Source organism: Rhipicephalus microplus, chromosome 8, assembly GCF_043290135.1.
Source record: "Rhipicephalus microplus isolate Deutch F79 chromosome 8, USDA_Rmic, whole genome shotgun sequence".
Classification (NCBI taxonomy): domain Eukaryota; kingdom Metazoa; phylum Arthropoda; class Arachnida; order Ixodida; family Ixodidae; genus Rhipicephalus; species Rhipicephalus microplus.
Window position 1 is genome coordinate 10,025,055 of NC_134707.1, and position 20,589 is coordinate 10,045,643.

General features: G+C 42.7%; 1 protein-coding gene across 4 annotated transcripts in view; it reads right to left on the minus strand.

The window, feature by feature from the left end:
- Nucleotides 1-4,000: 4,000 nt before the first annotated feature.
- The window catches only part of Mbs (Myosin binding subunit), a 91,524-nt gene continuing 74,935 nt past the window's right edge, over nt 4,001-20,589 (minus strand). Inside the window, exons 16-19 of one of the 4 annotated variants that reach the window (XM_037416205.2) lie at nt 18,161-18,196; nt 13,257-13,307; nt 11,913-12,004; nt 4,261-4,398 (exon numbers count right to left, since the gene is read on the minus strand). In XM_037416205.2, the coding sequence (XP_037272102.2) occupies nt 11,918-12,004; nt 13,257-13,307; nt 18,161-18,196 (174 nt within the window). In that variant the 3' untranslated portion in view covers nt 4,261-4,398; nt 11,913-11,917. Of the gene's footprint in view, nt 4,399-11,912; nt 12,005-13,256; nt 13,308-18,160; nt 18,197-20,589 lie in introns of all 4 variants that reach the window. The other 3 variants (XM_075871002.1, XM_075871004.1, XM_075871003.1) reach the window with 3 other exon arrangements.

Genomic DNA, 20,589 nt, shown 5'->3' on the forward strand with positions numbered 1-20,589 from the left:
ATGGCCTGTGATTTAATAATCTTGCCAAGGGTGGCGTTTTGTTCGTGGCAGTCACCCAACAGATGTGGGCACTTGAAACAAAGTGACACACAACTGCGTAGCACTTTCGTACACGTTTCTTCTAAAAGAGCATGACATCAAGTTTTGCACAAATGAAGCAACAGGCCCAAGACATGATGGAAGGGAAAGGTTGTTGATATCGTCTAAGCTGTTCTCTATAACAGCTCGTTTAGGAACAAAGATTTCATGGCACTGGGGGGGGGGGAATGGGTCTTACAGGTTGCAAATGGTTGTTCACGACAACATAGTTTCTCGTTCACAGTTTAGGTGTCCGGCAATGTGGCCAAGTTGTCCCAATAAGCAAGTGTGGCGAAAACAAAGACCACGTAACGGTAATTCATTGACAACTCATGCATGACCTTAAATTTCTGCACCAACTATTTCTCCATAATATAGTTATATGGCATGTGGTAAGCCCACATTGATCATACAACAGCAGCAAGAACGGGAGTGCCAAGATGATTCCACATTCTACTGGAACATAGTAAAGCTTTAAAGTTGGGCTTCTCATTTTCTTTTTGAGACAACAAAAAGCTTCATTACTGCTTCCTAAGCCTCCTGCTATAAATACTCTCACTAACGAACCTTGAAAAACAAAATATTTGGGCGACCAAATTGCCTAAAGGTGCACAAGCATGTTCTCGTGCAAATGAAGCTAAACAAATTAAATGCTTTAGTTCGAAGCAAGATTATTGTGTTTGACAACTATTCCATCAAAGAAAAAGTAGTTTAAAGTAGCTCGTGCCGTAAAAATCAGCGAAGCTTGGTGAGCATACAGCAGCAAAAAAGTAAAGACACAAATCTGACAGCCCCACTTTGTAAAACTAGTCAACTGGAATGCAGCACAACTTCGAGAGAAATCAAAAAGTTACAAGGAGCATAAGAATGAAAATAACCAATTTTTCAAATTAATTGACAGCTTTGGAAGTGCAACGCTGCAAAGTGACACACTTTATCACGTAGGATCAAAAAAGACAAAAGAGCGTGGTAATCATTCAATAGTGACCTCAAACCCGACAAAAGTTTGAATTGACAAAATGCAAGCCCACAGAAAAAGAGCTGACGAAAGGGTGGCGGCCTGGTTTGAACTCTACTACACATGACTGCACTTAAGCATAAAACATCATAAAATTTACCAGTGTAACTTAAACACACTGCCACGCTTGTGATTTGAACTTCACTCTCCCAGATGGACAAAATAAGAGCCAATGACAGGCAAGACCATCATTGCGCCACCATTGCAGTTCTCAATCTGCTTGACATTGGCCTACTAATAAGCAAGGTTTGTCTTGCAACAGCTAAAAAAGCAAGCATATGCCCCTAAAGGATGAAAGCTGTTGGGCTACAGATGAGCAACAGTACAAGCAACCCATGTACATCAGACTAGACCAAAAGTAAGGAAGAAACAAAGGGTTGTGGCTATCAAAAAAATCTCATAAACTGTGCTTCGTTCAATGCTCTGCGCATGGAAAAAAGAAAAAAGGAAGGAGCTTCCGCACTCTCTCAACAAGATCAGGGTGCTGCAAAGATCTGTTCCCCATGGAGACAGGTGTCTCATATCTCCGCAATTGAGGCATCACAAGTGCACGCACTTTTCTATCGCCACGTGAAACGGGTCTCTCGCAGTAATGACCACGCACAGTCCTAGCAATGAAACTTCTCTGGCTAATTCACTCATATCATGACACCTTTGCAGTGAGGGCTCTCATCTTTTCTACAAAGTTGCAGCTGGCAAGCTGCGGTCCCATAAGCACGTTTGTGACCAGTCTGGTCCACGCATTGGCTGTTCAGCCCTTGTTCATGGTACCCGAAACTGTCGTGAGACATCAATCCACGTTAAAAAAAAAACGAGATTACTCTACAGCAGTCGAGAAATGCAGGCATACAGGGGGGGGGGGGGGGAAGGGGGGAGGGATAAAAAGCTATTGTGACAATCTCCAGCCATTCAACTAAGACATTGAACTACTGCTAGGACTCAATGTGCACATTATCTCACATGCAACGATCAACATGCCCCTCCTTGCTGCCGAGGCTTGGATGCAGGATGCCATTTCGAATGCTTGACCGACGTCGGTGCCGAACAGAACTGCAATCTCGCGTCGGTTATCACAGGGCTTTCTATTTGTTCCTACCGGCCAGTGCTGGGTTCATTTGTTACAAACATTATAGCAGTTTTCAACCTAAAATGACAAGAGGCAGCCGAGCGTGACAAAGAGCACCATAACGCATTCTAATGGGTGCACGCATACAATCCTCACAGTATCCGTCCAGCAGTGGTCAGACAAACAAACAGCTAATTCCCCTCACAGGCAGTGCTGCCACATTTAGTGCAAATTGTTTCACTCAAAACAGACTGAATTGAGCAAGATACCTTATGTGATACTGAAAAGTCAAATCTAGGGAAGTAGTGTCAAAGACTGTTCACATGTACTCTTAACTAATTATGTTTTCCCACTGTTAAAATGACCGTGTTCATGAATCGTTCGTTTAGCTGCGAGACAACCTCACAATTATAACTGCACAACCAGGTTCCACTATAGCATCTGCTATACAGTGAACTTTCACAAAGATGAACTCGAGAGAGCCAAGAAAAGTGGTTTAGCAAACAATTAGTCACTAAAACATTATAACCACACTATTAATCGTGCTCTTGTCTAAGCAACTGAGTAACTAGTGCTAGCCTACTATCTTCTAACTGCTTGATATTACAGATGCTAATATTTCACTTTTAAAAAATAAAATTTTCTCCCTGCATGTCATTAAAAAATACTACACAAAAATATGCGACATTTATAAGCTGGTCTATGCTTCACACTAGGCATAGAACTTCATTTGCTTTACCAGCTGAATTGTGTGAATGCTGTTTGTTCTGGTTTATTTTGGACCGTCTCGTGTCGTTATCATTATTGGCTTTGGAAAGTCATCTTGAAGACTTTTTAATAGGTGGTGTTTTGAAACATTGAGTTCACAGGGATGCTTTTAGTGTTTACCAGCTTGCCTGCTAGCCTTGAAATAGCGACTGCAAGGTGTGCATTTTGATGTTACCTCATAGTTTCCATGGTGTCAGGCCTGCAGGATTTTACAACCTTGCCGATAGTGATTATGTTTAGTCTACCAATACAACAGTTCGCTAGAAAACTGGAGCTATTCTGAGTCTTCCAATGTGGTGTTTCAACGAACGTGGCACTTGAGGCAGCAGAAATTCGACCTAATTATACTTGCTCGGGTATGCTATTCATCATTTTACTAATTGGGTTTCTTTCAATGTTCAATGTAATACAATCAATCGCAAAATAATTATGATATACTATTATAGCAAAATTAGTTTGCTAACCCAAAATTCAGTGCCCCTCACCCCAAAAAAACATTAAAATTCACCCCTTAGGATTCCCAACTAACCATTAAAAATACCTTCACAAATGCAGTACATTAACCCATCAGCTAAAAACACTAAACTCTCACTTGGACAAGTTTAAAAGCTGCTATATTCTGCCAACACTGCTTGCAGGAGGGATTAGATGCTTGAACACCAAGCAGGTCATAAGTTAAGAGCCGATGCACCGACAAAAACATCCAAAGCCTCACTTAGGTTCCACACGCCACAGCACACTAAAAAGAAAGCACATTTCAGGCACGTCTCAACATTCCTGGGGCACTGCTGTCAATTCAGCCTCTGTACAAGATATATATACCAACGACATTTTACAGCCTATGGTGCTTGGCTTGTCCGCAAAACCTTGTTCCTCTTAAGTGGGCACTTTTCTTCAACATTCTTTGCGTACGACTTTCATGTCGTACACAACATGCCGCACTGCTAAGAGCACATTATTCAAGACTCTAGAGATGCAGGCATGTTGCAACTTTGAAGAGGGAAAAGGTGCGCTAGACAGGCGATTACTGTTTGGGGACAGGACTAACCACCAGGGGGCACAAAACTTTTCCAGTGAGTGCACCTATAGCTTGATTATCTACACAGGCAAGTTGTTGAAGCCGTTGACTGTTTCATTTCAAGACGGAGTCGCTTGGCAAGCCGGTTTGAGAGCAGAGGCCAAATCGACAACGAAGCAGTGGGCTAACTACAAAAACAATGGCGACTGGTGAAGAACAAACAAGCACTGAGCATTCCACTTTCGTTCACAACAGCGGCGTAGCCACGATTCGATGGACAAGGGAAGACGAGATAGTTCTTGCAGAAGGACGCACAGCTCCCGACGAAGAGTGGGAGAGGAAAAGATGGCTAAGGGAAGGGGGCTACTTGGACAGCTTGCTGATGACGCGTATCAGGGCACCATTCTCCTCACGAAGCCGGGCGTTTTCAGCTCGCAGCTGTTCAGATTGCTGGAAGGCATAAAAAAGAAAGATGCGGTAATATGAATCTCATGGGGAAATGATGCTTTGCAAAAATACGCTCAGCATCGCGATCAGTCTGGCCCTCAGCTACAACTCGTCCCTGGCTGCAGTCGCTCCCGGCCACTATCAGCTCCCTACAATTTCTAAGCACTAGAGGCCACAAAGATGTAATGAACACTGAGATAATGGCAAATTAAATGTTCTTGTTACCTAAACTTGTAATGTCTTACTTCTGGGTGAAAGATTTCACTACACACAATCACTTTGTATAAGGCACTACTGTGTTAATGATAGACGCTGGAAATGGGATGCTTCAACACAAATTTCAAAATATTTTTAAATACTTAGGAATGCTTGCTGTCAACAGATTACTGAATGGAAATTAAAAAGGTAATTGAATATATCTCCTGCAGAAATCTTGCATGACTAAGTGTACAGTTATTGAATTTAACTGCAGTTTTTTGCCATAAAGTACGCTATACTTTATTTAAACATTACGCCACAACTTGCCAGAGACCTGTAAGCCTTTTTTTCGACCACTCGCTTGTGATGTTTCCCGATAAATTTTAGAGCCATTATTCATCAGCCTTTTTCTTTCAGAAACTTATGCGCATGCTTTAACTATTGTTTGGCTCGGGAACCACATGTTTCTGCGAGTGTTTTGGCAGCAGATAAATTTGGGTTGAGAGCGATCATTCGGGCTAACATGAACCACACAACTGAGAATGTACCATCAGTGACAAATGAAATAAAAACTGATTATGGTCACCACTGTAGACATCAGTCATCACTCTAGACGTGCACTGGGCTGGGAAATAGGAGTGCTGCATGCCTGTCAGTTGTAGTAACTACGCCACGCGCACTATACCGTTTCTAATGCTGCCTGGTGCTCGGGTTCAATTTTACGCCTATAGCACATCCGGGTACAAATAAAGTGCGAACAGTAACGCCCTTTGAAAGTAATAATCATAACCAACAAAACTTTCACACAAGAATTTGACATAGAAATACTAGTCTTACATCTGCTATTTGCTGCAAGTACACATGCTAAAGTGAGGCAAATAGAAATCACTAGTGCGAGAACTGCATAAGAGTATGAACAGAAAGCCTCAAGCTCACAAAATATTGGCAGAAGTTATGCTTATTAAATCCATTGGTGAATGAAGAAACAGAAGAATGCATTATGCTTACTTGCAGCTCGATCACATATAACAGTCTGCAACAAGTACAACTTAAATTCCACAAGCAGTTAGCTGGTATTACCATAAAATAAATCGCAGGAAGGTTTGTGTGCAGTCCCACTCTATGTTTCCTGTACATGACGCTCAAAGGATGTCTCATGTGAAATTCTAGTATGAAAGCTACATGAAGCTATGAGAATGAATAATTAAACTTTCCAGTAATCTCACATGGATGAATGCAATTAGGGCTCAGCAGTTATGAATGGCTGGCCAGCCGTAAATTTTGTACACCGCGAAATGCTCATGCTCATGGCAAATACTAAAGCTCACATGAACCCAAAGCCATTTCACATTTGAACTTCGGGCTCTTCATGCAGGTACGCAGGTGTAAAGAAGATATGTGGCCAAGCCCTTACAGTCTGAGTTATTACATCATACCAGTTGCGAAACTGCGATCTAAAAGCTGGACACGCAATTTGCAGACTGCGGGAATTAGCAGACTGCCGCGCCGCCTGGGAGCAACAATGCAAAACATGAAATAATGCGTTTAATGGTTGGTGCGCTGATCAACAAGTGGCACGACAATATGCACACTCCCGCCATCTGGGCCAACGACATGTCCGGATTTTGATATATGGGAGCCTATGGGGAGTTTCGCAACTCGTATGATTGAATAAATAACCTCAAATGCAACACATATTTGTACCAATGTTGAAGCGATGCCACAGGATTTCAGTACCCAACAGCATTCATTTAAGCAAGCCAGTAAAAAGCACATTCGTTGCATCCCAACACCGATTTCTCAGTATTTGTTCAACCAATACAAAAATAAAACCCACAATCAATGAAAACACAACACCCCAGTAAGGAGAACATTCTTCAAGCTGTTCGCTATCACAAGCAAAATACTCGTACCAGAATTTTCTGTGAAAAGGATAAGCAGATATGTTGTCGCTGCACAAACAGGTTTGACAAGTGACCTCTCAAGATGTGCAGAGACAGGGTCACTCACATAATGTTACACTCCAGACAGGCTCGTATTCACTGCATACATATGATGCTATGTGAGTATTCTTGCACACACGGGTGAATCTACACATGCTGTTAAAACGTGCATGATTCAAGACATACCACACTGCAGTATTCTGGGGGAAGAATGAAAGTAAAAATCTACGAGGTGCAGTAGTGTACACCAAGTACAGCATGAAATGCATGTGTCGACTCCAAATAAGAAAGCAATCATTAATTAAGATCAAGTAATGTTGCTGAAAATTAGTAAACACTGCAATCGTAGATTAATTAGGAACACAACACATTAAACATACTACGGCATAAGATAACTTAAGGCAGTGTGCATACACAGCATGTGAGCATAGGCAAAAGACCCAAGTGCTGAACTATATATTTTTCTCATGTACTGTGCAGTCTGCGTATGATGCTGTGAGGGTGCTGATGCCCCCTATAAGGTTGTTTGGGCTACGTGGCACACATGTATCGCCCAAAAGCTGCATTTCGAATAACAACCACCAGGCGATCGGTGGCGTTGTGTTCGCGAGAGTTGGCCACCACTATCATCATCATCATCATGGTGTAGCGCCGGCAATGAACCCTGGTGGACAGCAAGCCTTGGTGGTGGGCGAGAGTACGACTCTTCTGCGCATGGTGGTTGCCGCGAACGGTTGCCTCTAGCATGGGTCCTCGGTGCGTGGCACCGCGGGCCCTCGTGGTAAGTAAAGCGTTGGCGGCGCCTCCTTGGGTGTGTCATGTTACTGTGTGTCATGTTATTATGTTTGTTATGGAGTGTATGTTAATATTGTGTGTGGATGTCTTAGCGGGTTAATTACAATTGATGTATCAATTCACAGACGATATCGTCAATCAAAAGTAGTTAAATGTGTGTTGTTACTTGGTTTGCACCGACCGCGTCTGCTGTGTCCGTTCACTCCAAGAGCGTGGCGTGGCGCTCGCTCGCCGTTGCGAGACCCCACACTGGCGCACAACGTGGGGATCTTCTAGCGTTCGACGACAGTTTTCGCGGTTGGGTACAAGCTTCGGGGTACAGTAGACCTAGAGGGGACTTCTCATTGCTAGCATCGGCGGTGTGCTTTGTTGAGAGCGAGGAGATGGATATTTGTGACGTTCAGTTGGGATGAGAGCCATGCGGCCTGCACCCTGGGGTGAGCAAGGCTTACAGCACGTGGTTTGTAGGCCAGGCCCGAAGCAAGTGAGTATGGAAGCCTCGTGGGTAGTCCGATTTTCTGTAAATAGCTTCTATCTTTTTTGGGCTCAGGTAGTCGGGTGTCGTTGCTGTCTTGCATTGCGGCTCGACGACGTGGCGTCGCTACACCGCCCGGGACGGTGGACTCCAATCGCTCGGTAAGCTGCCGCGTGCGGTGAGCGATAGGGCCACCCCACAGAGTGGATGCTTCCTCGTGGCTACCTCTTCTGCGCCTAGGCTGGGTGGATGCTGGTTGTTGCCGAGCGACTCATTAGGCCTAAGGCTCTGCGCAGCCGCCTGTCGCACTCTGCTTCCTTCACTTTTTATTTCATCTTGCGATGCACGAGTTAGCAAAAAGCGATTTTTGTTTTATTTTGATGGGCGTTTCGGCCGCCGCCGATGTCTAGCAGTACTGACCATCGTACCACATGGGCGAAAAGCCCGAGGCTTCCTACCCTAGGCCTGCTCCATTGTTCTTTCGAGTGTTATGGAATGCATGCAGAGGGTGGGATGTAATTCATGGCTAGCTGTCTTCTGCGCATCGTCAGCGCCGTTGGCCAGGAATGCAGTCGGGAGGTCGGGCGATGGAGATGCCTGGGACCTGGGCAACTGCCTGCAGTCCGGTGCCCTCGTGAGTGCTGGTCGCAATCGGCAGACGTGTCAGCGCTAGTGACGGTTCGTCGCGCCGACAGCAACGTCGCTGTTGCGAAGGTGGAGGTGCTGACACCCCTGTAAGTTTGCTTGCGCTACGTGGCGCATGTGTCTCACCCAAAAGTCGCATTTCGGGTGACAACCACCAGGCGATAGGTGGCGTTGTGTTCGCGAGAGTTGGCCACAACTATCGTCATCATCATCATGGTGTAGCGCCAGCGGTGACCCCTGGTGGAAAGCAAGCCTTGGTGGTGGACGAGAGTTGAGAGACTTCTGCACGTGGTGGTTGCCGCGAACGGTTGCCTTTAGCATGGGTCCTCGGCACGTGGCACCGCAGGCCTGCGCGCCGGGAGCCCTCGTGGTAAGTCAAGTGTTGGCGACGTCGCCTTGGGTGTGTTAGTCATGTGTGCTTGTCGTGTTATTGTGTAAGGATGCCCTAGCGTGTTAACTACAATTGATGTATCGATTCGGTAAACAATATCGTCGTTTTAAATTAGTTAAGCAAATGTGTATTGTTCTTTGGTTTGTACCAACCACATCTGCTGTGTCCGTTCACTCCAAGAGCGTGGCGTGGCGCTCGCTCGCCAATTCGAGACCCCGCAATGCATACTGTCAAAAATTATGACTGACCTACTAACTTGCCACAACCTCTTATTGCTCAAGACCTGCAAGCCTCATGACTAATATGAAAGCTAGTCTGTGGCTTCATGTCTACCTTGCGATGATCACATAAAGCAACCATGTAAATTTCGGAAAAAGTGTCCAATACAGCGAGAAAGTATCAGCCTACATGGACAACTAAAGTAAACCTACAACAAACATAACACTGGTTCCATTTGCTCATTTGTGATCTGGTAGGCAAGGCACACACAACTATATAGAGGCAAAAAAAAAAAAAAAAACAGGAACTCTGCAACAAACTAAGGGTTTAGAAAAAAAATGAAAGATGACATAACTCTCTTATACAAACACTAATGGTATACGTTATCAATTTGCTTGCTAAAGAGGAGACCTATGACTATTTTTTAAAAAAGATGACCACTTAAGTGGGGCATTACAACACCAAACAGGAACATGTGCTCCTGTGCCAACTCGCACATGGTTATACTCGGCCCACACCTGCAGTGCAGTATAGCACATAATGAGCTTGTCGCAAATGGCCTTCCAATTATTCCCCTGTGTAGCCAAATTGTTACAGCAGTTAGATTATGTTGAAGACAGCACAAGGTGTTACCTAAACACAAAGTGTTTTCTACAAAGGAGTTGTGCAATGTCTCGATGACAAACCCGAAGTGTTAGGTGTGTAATGTCTTGATTGCAAACACAAGGAGGTTATCAAAATGGCCTCATCAAATCACACTTTCTTCCAACAATAAAAAAGACACCGAGCTCAGAAAAATACTGTAGATGCATCTCTCCTACAAAAGTTCCCAAAAGATTTTGTGCTAGTAAAAAATGAAACGTTACACTTGGTGCTTCCTTATGTCTGTGTAAGGATTAACAAAATATCCACAAAATTGTCACTCTTAGTGATCACACCGTTCAAAACCTTTACGACAAAAACGAGTCGTAAATGAACATTCACACAACCCAACAGATAAATAGGCAATGTATCTTGTGCAATAACTGACAATGTACTTGCACTTGGGACAACTGTTTGTGATCAACATCATCATGTTTCAATAAGGTTGATAACTGGGCTAGTTGATCGTTTTACCGTAAGGTTAAGTGGCGCAGTTTTTAACATGGACAAGAGGGATAAGAAGGACATGACACTCATTACTAGCCAGTGCCGTGTCCTTTTTATCTCTCTTGTCCGTGTTAAAAGCTGCGCTACTTAACCTTACGGTAAAATGACCATCATGTTTGCTTTGCAGTGCAATGAAATTAACAGGTAACATTGCAATCAGGCTAAGACTACAGGGCAACACTATTTTCTGCTTTAGGACTGTTTTCATTGCTTTTGTTACACAGTAACGCCATGCATGTTAAAAGTGTTGGTCCTCCTATCTCCACCTTATGCCACCGGGCATAGGATATATGTTCGGTAATATGAACATCATGCCAAGATTTACACAAGCATTTTTCTTCAAAGTTTACAGCATCCCTGAATGTGCTATTAAAAGCTTTAATCTTTATTAGGATACTTGAATGCAGAAATTGTGGTCTGTCTGCCTTCCTGTGAACGATTCATTTTAACACCTAGTGCAACGCCCACTCATCTTGAGCTGGTGGCTGCATTCCTACTTGTGAACACTGTCAATCATAAAGCAAATATTATGCATACTTCAAGTGCAACATAAATATGTAAGAGTCCGGCAGCGTCTTTTTATTTAGAAAATGCATAGATGCGTCATTCTAAAAACCGAAGTGTTTATTATTCTGCGCTGAGAATGCGACACTATGAACGAAAAAGTGAGTGCTTCCAATGCTTGACTAAAAAATTGTGGGGCTTTAACTAGAACGATTCGGTGCTGCCACCTACCAGTGGCTCTGCGTTCTAAAAAACTTTTCGTTTCTTCACGTTACTGCCAGAAGGCAGCATATCTCATGCAGCACCTCCAGACAGAAGACTATCGTCTTTCTATGACCTTTGCAGCGAAGCATGGATTTACATAGCAAATTTTTATTATTATGGCTGTTGCAATTCATACGCATTACAAACTCTTCAATAATTATGAACTTGAATCAATTTACAAGCAAACATTTCTTTCAAGATCAAAATATGCATTAAAGAATTCCATGACCGACACCACATCTGTGACAGATATTGTATTTAGCGGATGTTCATTTATATAAACAGCGGGTTTAATAGCTTCCCAATTATTTCCAGCTGCATTTGTTCCACGAATGCTGCACGTCTATTGTACAGCTGCAAATACTTTCGATTTTGTTATCTTCAATTGCACTCTTCAAATTTGCTGAAAAATACTGCCTGATCACCTGTCTGTATTCTCCATTCAGTAACTACAGCTTTTATTTAATAAGAAATTGTTGAGCGAGTTGATTACATAACATGGCGATTTCAGCACTACATAAGACTTACATACGCAAGAGACAGATGACAGACAAGCACTGTTTTCTATTTGTCTGTTGTTTGCCTCTCACTTGTGTACGTCTTTTGCAGAGCTAAAATCGAAATGTTATGAAGCTTTTGTATTTGACTTACTGCCAACAAGTCAATTACAAAGGTAAAAAATTCAGGGCAATTGCTTACCCTAAAGCAGAGGAAATGAGCAATTGCCCTTAGTTCCCTCAACGCCTCGGGGTTTTCTTTTACGTGCTGCACAAAAGCCCCGAGCCGTTTCAGCAAACAAGCAACGTCACGAGCCGCAACTAGTCACGCCACTCCACAGCGCATGGCAGGCCGAGTGTCAGAGGTTTTATCAGAAGCCAGGCGCCAACTCTTGCCAAGATGCGTGACCAACGAGAGCGGTCAGGATTTTTTTTACCTTCCTCATTTGGACAAGTTCGACACGACGCGAGTCAGCGCACGGTTTTCAGCCTTGAGCTTGGCATTCTCGGCCTTGAGCTGAGCCAGAACCTGCAACGATATGTCCACGGTTGTCAAGGTGACAGTGCTTGGCGCCACAGGCTGCTGAAAGGGAATCGCCTGATGATTTGCTGACGCCCGGAGATGTCCGACATCTGCTCGAGGAAATGGCCGTGGCAAGTGGTCATGACAAGGCTTGCCTCTACAAGTAGCAAGTTTGCCATGCCCTCCAAGGTTGCCTAAGTTGTTACGCAATGGTGGGATGCAAAAGTGCACTGGTATGACACGAATTGCCTACAGCACATGCTACAGGAACACTCAACTGAAAAAAAAAAACAGCAAAAAAAAAACACGAAGAGACAAGGCTGATTTGAAAGACGCAAGCGCTACAAGCGTTGCCCAATTTTCGTTGCACCACGGCCACTGGGCATGTTAGGTTGAGAAAATGTGCAAGATAATAACGCTGGCACCATTTCATAGATAGCATATCATCTGCATAATATTTGCATTCACATTAAGCTCAGAAAGAAATGTCCCTTGGCCAATTTTCACTCAAACTGTCTGAAAACGTACTTAGATTCCTATATATAGTGTATTATAAGCGTATTAGGTATGTATTACTTATGCATTACGAATTTTTGTTATACAATACAAGTTCAAGTTTTACATAAGATGTACAGTATGTTTTTTTTAAAATAATTTTTAATCTATATACAATGTTGCAATCACAGTGCCCCTCTTACACAATGCCCAATGTATTTGTCAGGTGTTTCAAATAAACAAGGAACCAAACTTGACTAACTAAACTTTGCTCCTGTATTTAAGTGTTGCACAGCTTTATTGTACAAAAAAAGAAGTTGTTCTCAAGTATTTAGTCTCTGAACAAGTAACACTGATAATATCACCGGCTCTTGAAAGCATTTGTCAAGGAAAAGCAGATTCAAGACTTCATTGCGACAACAGTGTCTCAGCCACTTTTTAAAACGTGAAGTGCACAAGGAACCTCAACACACAACTGCATGAAGGAGTGACAAAGCAAAGTCATTGTAAATGACCAAAGTTCACCCAAACAAGGCCGCTGAACTAAACAAACCAAGCAAATGTAAGCGTTCTGAGAATGCGAGCAGTAGTCGTGCCATATGCCAATCACTGTAACCTAATAGTAGTGTGGACTGCCCTGAAGTTGCTAACGTAGCGATTCCCGGTGCTGTTTGAACATGGCCTGGTTGCAGCATGCTAGTTCTACTGCATGGCAAACAGACACAAATGGCTAAGTGAAAACAAGGAGCGAATGGTAACGCACCTTGAGCTCCTCCTCCATTTCCGAGATTTTCCTCTCGAGCGCTCGACGTTCCTGTGTGAAGACAACACAAATTGTAAGGCATGTAAAAACATAACGAGCATCTTTTAATTTCACAAATGAGCGCTATTTCACTTCTCAACATGAAAAAATAAAGCAAGCATGCATATCAAAGCCCCAAAAAATGTGCTTAAATGCAGGTTCACAAGTGAAAGTGCCATCCGACAAAATTGGGAACCTTCAAACCCTGCGAGTGCATATAGCATTTTGCAAAACTAACATCCTTACATTAGCTTTGAATATACTGCTATGAGCATACTTCTGCAGCCAGCAGCAGGTGGTATAAAGATACAATGGCAACGTCATGCTGGAATACTCTGAATGCTCGCTTTGAAGTGTGCACTTTTTGGTAAAGCTTTTGAAGATTGTACATTTATCGATAATACCACTTTCCAGGAGTGCAACAGCCAAACAAACAAACAAAAACTAATTTGCAGTAATTTATGGAGCAGCAAAATGTAGCGTTTGGAGCTTGAAATTGCTAATTTAGAGCAGTACAACGAAAAAGGCCCGTTTTTAGAAAATATATATTTATGTATGAACCATTCAACATCAATGAACTGATGCAGAGTACACATGAGCACTGCTTTTCAATAAAAGCAGTTTGTTGAGCCAATCCTACAATGCAAACAATGACTAAGTCCACACTAGCATTTGCGTTGCCTGTCAAATCATTTTACAGGCACTGTGAATGCTAATGTAGACATGCCAAGCTGGCGACCTCGAAATTCAAGAAAGATTCATCAATCAGGAGAAAATGGGGGTAGTGAAAAGCTGGCGAAATTTTTTATTTGTTTCTCAGGGATGCAGGGATATCACAGATCATAGACAGCTCTGATTGATTTCCAGCCATTGTTTAGGCATTTCGGATTATACTGGTAACCGTAATCATACAGTGCATGCATACATAATTAGGAATAAAATGTACGGTGCCCCGTTACAGCTTGTACTAATAGCCCCTTCTAAGTATTATTACGTTTTCCACAACGCATTGGTGCGCTGAAGCAAAAGTGGCTTAGGAAAGATTCTGCATGTTATAGAACAAGGCAAGGAAGTTTTAAAAGAGCTGTCCTTTCTTTTTTACTTTTACATTGTGATTAGGGTTAGTAACTACACATCTGGATTGAATCGAATGATGCCCAAACTGTAAGTGGCCGAAATCGGCCTCCATTTCTTGCTAAAGGTAGTGCAAGTGAGAAAAATTGCCCAAACTGTAAGTGGCCGAAATCGGCCTCCATTTCTTGCTAAAGGTAGTGCAAGTGAGAAAAATTTGAGGTTGGCCGGGCATTTTGGTGCAGCTTAGTGTAATTTCAACAAATTTCCCTGTTTTGACTACTATGCAAAAAATTAAGAAATCGTATTAAATTGACGCAATTTTCGCATCTGTCGAACCCCTCCACTTTGCTTTCAAAAAAGCTTCGACCTATAATTCATGGAGTAGTTTCAAACCCCTTCAACAAAAATTCAATAAAGTATGGCTACTTTCATGGTCACTGTGACAGTGAAAAGAACTGAAACAGACTTTAGATAGTAAAGCTTCAGTAAAAAAAAAAATGCACAAAATTGTGGCAATTTATTGAAAAAAGAAAGGCTTTAAGAAGGCTAAAGGTTTTCCAGTGCCACTGCTGCTGCTTGTCGCAACCTGACATTTTTCACTCACCAACAAACATTAGGTTACACAGAATCCTCCAACAATGCTATAAAACGAGCAAATTTTACTGTACATACAACACCAACATCCAGCAACTAATTGCACCATAAAATCTTATTTCCAGCGGTTGGGTGAGATTTTTTAAGATAGGGGAGAGTTGCTTGAAAATGTGAAAACTGGAAATAAGAAGAAAAGCTGCAATGTCTTTTACTCGGGTAACTACATTGTGCATCGCTGTATGCAAATAGAGCAACATCTGGACAATAAGGAAACATGCAAGTAGAGTACAAGGAATGTGCTATCAACAGTGAGCATATCTTTTCAAAACTCACTACATGCTTGTTTTCATGCCTGTTATGACAAAAGCTGAGAATGGTGCTTATCAATGATGCAAATAGCAATGGCATCTCGCAGAACTCGCGACAAACTGCCCTTTCTTGAAAAAAATAGCCCTAGATGAAAAGCTTAAAAACTAGGCAAGGTTAGGTTAGCTGGATCGATATTGCACATTGTTACTGCATTCCGACGCATGTACAGCACTCACGGATTCAGATGCAAAAATGCAAGGCAAGTAGTGCACAGACTTTCGTTTTCACAATCTTCAGCTCGTGTCATGTCGGTGTATTTTCAACTTAAGCACTTCCATAAGAACCACCATTATAACAAGTTTAAGTCGAGTAGTCGTTCGTAGCAGTTGTAAAACTAAAAAAGTGAGTTTCGTCACAAGGGCGAAGCAATGAAAGCGGGAGCGACAAATTGCGATGTCACAAAATGAGCGGTAAGCAACTCCATACTTATGCAGCGTTGCTAAACAGCGAAGGACGCACGAAAAGAACACACACGGGACGAGCGCAAAATATTAACTGCGAGCTCGACACTCTCAACATGCTGCTCAATCAAAGAACGATGCTCTAAAAGAATGCGGAGGCACACACAGGACGAACACGAACTACTTTTTCGTTTCTGATCAGCATGCTGGAAGTGTCAACTATACCAAAGCCTCCTAGTTGAACACAGTGGTGGGTGGTGTCACCCCTCTGCGACAACTGCAATATGTGGCATTCCACAGCGCGAAAGGGTACAGCTCTGGGTCACTTTTTAGTGCGCACATCAAGAACAGTTGAAACAAAATATAGGGGCGCTGTGTAAGAGGGGCCTTTCAACGCTATTGACCCACCTCTATATTTTTTTTAATTTGTGTTTTGCATATAGTGAGGACTGGGGATAATATTAGCACAGGTCTAAACACGAATTTCAAATGATTTAGTATTTTAATCACACAATAATGTCCCTACATTGCTGCCAACCGCATCAGCACATGGTGGCGCTCGCTATAACAGTTGTGGGCGGATATGACGGCGGACGGCTGCAAACCTATGATTGGATAAATGTAATGTTAGAAAAGATCGTGCCGTGCTACAAAAACAGAGATTACTAATGTGTTTCACTTTTCTTTTTTTGTGCTTTTTCATTGAATCCAAAACAGATGCGAAGGCAACAAAAAAAGATCACTACGACTACAAAGCGCGATAGAGACACTGGCTACCATTTTGCCCCCTGAATTTTCTGCCTGTGCAGGTCAGATCAGTACGAAAGACCTCTCTCTTCCCTCCTCTTGCTTTTGTGCATTTGCAAGCTGCCTATTTCAGCACATATGGGAGGCTTTTCATTGTGTTCTTTAAGGGGTGCAACGCACCCTTATGGTTCCTCGAGCGGCTCACTGAACAACTAGCGAAGGGTCAACAATGTCACTCCCTTCTCAGTAGAAAATACCACGTTTCGAAACTATAGCGTCCCTTCGTGTTCAGACAAGTCAGGAGTCGGGCACCACGTTTGTTATTATGCCGATGAGGCCTAGAACACGCAGTAGAGGACAAGCAACAACGATGTGTGAGCTTCCCCAACGTTGAGTTTCCAGCTCACTTCCTTGGGACAGCCATCCAACGTCACCGGACGAGTGCAATGTGGTCAGGTGACCCCACGAAAACCAATAAGAGGGTAGACATTTTTTTCGTCTTGTATTTTGAATTTTCTAAATTGAATAACTTAGGACTGCGTGCCCCAACCACTGCCGTTCTAGCTGCATTAATTTCTCTGTACTTCGGTCTACACAGTTGGCGAGTAAAAATGGGCGGGTCAAATAGTGTCGGCGGGCCCCTTTGAGCACATCTTTCACACCGCCCTGCAGGTGGTACTCAACATGCAGAAGCACCTCCGAGATTTTCGTACTACTAGCAGTAAAAGCTTGCCACTAGCATTCCAAACAATCAGTGGCACATGGCTGAACTTTCCAACATGGCAGGCGAGGGGTCACAGGTTCAAATAATGGTGGAAAACTTGGAAATTTTTTTTTCCAATTTATTTTTCTGTCGCTTTCATTTATATACACGTATACGTATCTGGGACTTGACCACGACGACGAAAATTCGCGAAGAGTGTCCATATAATTGCTATCTTAACAAAGAAATGGTGTAGCATTTCAGTCTGTGAGGGCTGTGCATTGCTCCAGCAAGGTTGGGCTAGTTAGTAATCTGTGGTATCAGAAACTAGCCTCTAATACTTCGCTTGCCGGCACATTGCTGCACACAGGCAGTTAGCTACAGAAGCAAATCAAGTGGGAGTTGGTGCAATTCCTCAACAAGTGTAGACACAATGTTACATTAATGCTCTGAATGCTGCCTTAACGCTGCAGACGTTGCTCCAATATTGCTACAACAATCTGTGCTGCCGGAGTTAAAAAATTCATTTTTTCAACAGTTGATTGTTACAATCACTCTTCCCATGATTTGCTCAGTCTGGTCCAACTAACAAATCTGGGGCGACTAGCGAGAATATGCATAGCGCACTCTTGTGAAGTCTGCTTGCAAAGTGAGGATTCTACTTATTTGGGCCACCCAGACAACACTGCATTATCATAGTCTTCGCACTTGACTGAAACAAGCACCCTACTCACTATTTGAGCTCCTACATAACCATTCCATACACATGACAAGTTAATGCCAATTAAAGCTTTACTTGTAGCAAGTGCTTTCTAACATTTGATGCAAGGCCACAAAGCCGTAATCACACATGCAGCAGATTGCAGCAACAACGAACGAGATATGTCAACAGACGGGCGAGGATTCGAGATGTAAAACCAAAACAACAGTAAAGACAGAAAAAAGACAAGGGCTTTTTCTTTCCCTAGTAAACTCACCCGCTTCTCAGCATCGCTGAGTGAATTCCGATTGTTCTGGAAAGCATGCGGGACCACCACATTGGTGAGACGGCACAATACAGCTGGGTGTGAATGATTAGCAAGAGAACAGCAACAAAGCAACACACCTATTGAAACATTCCGTTTTCCCATTATATTACGCATATTTACCACATAAATTTACGGAGTATATGCATGTTTCATGAACATTCCGTCAAACTACCAATCAATTTTGCAGATAACATATGCAATATTCAAAGTGCAAACGGAATGTTTCAAGAGGTACAGCAGACCCTCATTGGAGCAAATGACATGAGTTCTATGCAAATAGTACCCTAATTAAGCTTGTCATTTATCTGTCCTTTCTCCTCCCCCCCCCCCCCCTCACAACTTGGGGCCTATTTCGTATACATCCTGTAATGCTGCAGAAGGTACACAAGAAGTTCAGTTCTCAAAGTCAAAGTACACAATTCCGCGAACACTGTGGCTCAATCTCGAGTTATAAATGATAGCACGAGCCGAACCCACTACATTAGATTTCACATATGCTGTCAAAATCCATGATCTAATGTCTGATGCGAAAGTTTCACGGTGACGTCACCACCTGCCTTTTTCCTTTTTGGCCGATTTCTCGCTTACCAAACGTCTTTTCATGGCAAGCGCGGGGATATGGGAAAGAGTAGCTAACCAATATGAATATAATTGTTTCTCTATTTAAGTTCCATTAAACACTACGTATTTAAATGTGCATAGGCACTAGAAGCTAAAGCTACTAATTTACATATACACATGATTCTTACCGGTGATCCTGGAGCCGAGTTAGCGAAGCCTACAAGGCGTAAGAAAGTGAACAAACTATGCCGTTTGCCATAAAAAATTCACATGCTTTTTCAGCCAAACATGGTTTGAAATAGACAAAAGAACTTCTTGTGCACCAAGGCATGTCAGCTTTCTTGGTATGTGATTATTTTGCAATTACCCAAATTAATTACCAAGCAAACTAAGCCCTCTGAGTTTGCACTAATTAGGGTCTGTTAAGAAGGGGGCTGACACCCCTTCGATGGCACACTCACCATCAAAACTAGAACTACAGCATTAGAGAAATTCAACAGATAAGGTGGGTACTGTGTAAAATGGTATTACAGCACACTTTTTTTTTTTTTCGTTTAGCACATTGAACCGCCCTCTTAAGGCACATGGCAAGGCACAGTTTGACAACCTACCAACAGGCAGGCACATCCTACAGGGTTCACAGACATTGGGAAGGGGATAAGACGAGGGAGACTTTATATCTGGGTAGTCATTTCGGAGCGATCCAGCAGAGCTACCAAGCTCCAAAAACAGAGCTAGTAAATGACACTTGTGACATCCGTAGACAGCTTCACCAATAATGCCAAAGCAGAAGTATCTATCCAACAGAAGGTTATTCTCACAACAAAGCTCCAAAGCTGTTTTTGACCATCTTCCATGCACAACCATAGCGCTCCCAAGTGACCACCCAAATATGCCATTAAAACATGTCAGTCCGCCAAATTTCTCTGTGAAAGACTACAAACAAGAAGCATAAGCCGATTGAATTGAAAACATTACGAACTCCCCATTATTTATAAGCATTCTGCAGAACCATTGTAGCCCAATCATGGTGCAAGTGTGCAAATGCCAATCCAAATCCGGCTTGGCGTGAAGTTTTTAGGTATACATGGCATTGCAGTTATTGATACATTTCAAGTAAACTTGGCAGATTGAAAAATACAAGCAAAGCAGACAACAAAGGTGATGTCAACCAATGCTTATCAGGGGAAGCAAACATTAGTTGAGAACACCAACTGGAAGCACAGCACACGCAAGGGTCACACAAACTTTTGAGAGTTTCAGCACTGCATATGTAGAGTCTGTAATGCAATCGTGTGCATAAGGACTTCCAATGTCACAAGGCACGCAAGCAAAGTTCTGCACACATCTCCTATGAAAAAACATTGAACTTCTTACTTATGCAGTATTGAAACTGGCTATTAAATTACATGAAACCAAAAACAAAAGCTCAACTAGTGCAGTGTCACTCAAAGAATATTGTGCAGAATTCAGTGCTTCAGATTTGATGTGGTTAACCTAAATCAACAAAGTTCACATTTACAAACTGTACAGAGAGGATATTTCATCTAGGTTACCACTTTAGAACAACTGTATGACATCACGAAGCACCGTTCTGAAGCCTGCTAACAAATTCCCATTGAAAAAATGTCCAAATTTCGTAACTTCTCGAACTAATAAATCCCTACATACCACTACTTCGTCAGGAGAACTGCAGCATAATCCTGCAAAATAGCTAGAATTTCATGCAAACTAAATTCACATAAGTGTCAAATTTACCAGCTTATCCAATTGCAAATGCAGTTCACAGAAGTGGGATACCTTTTTACGATACGATT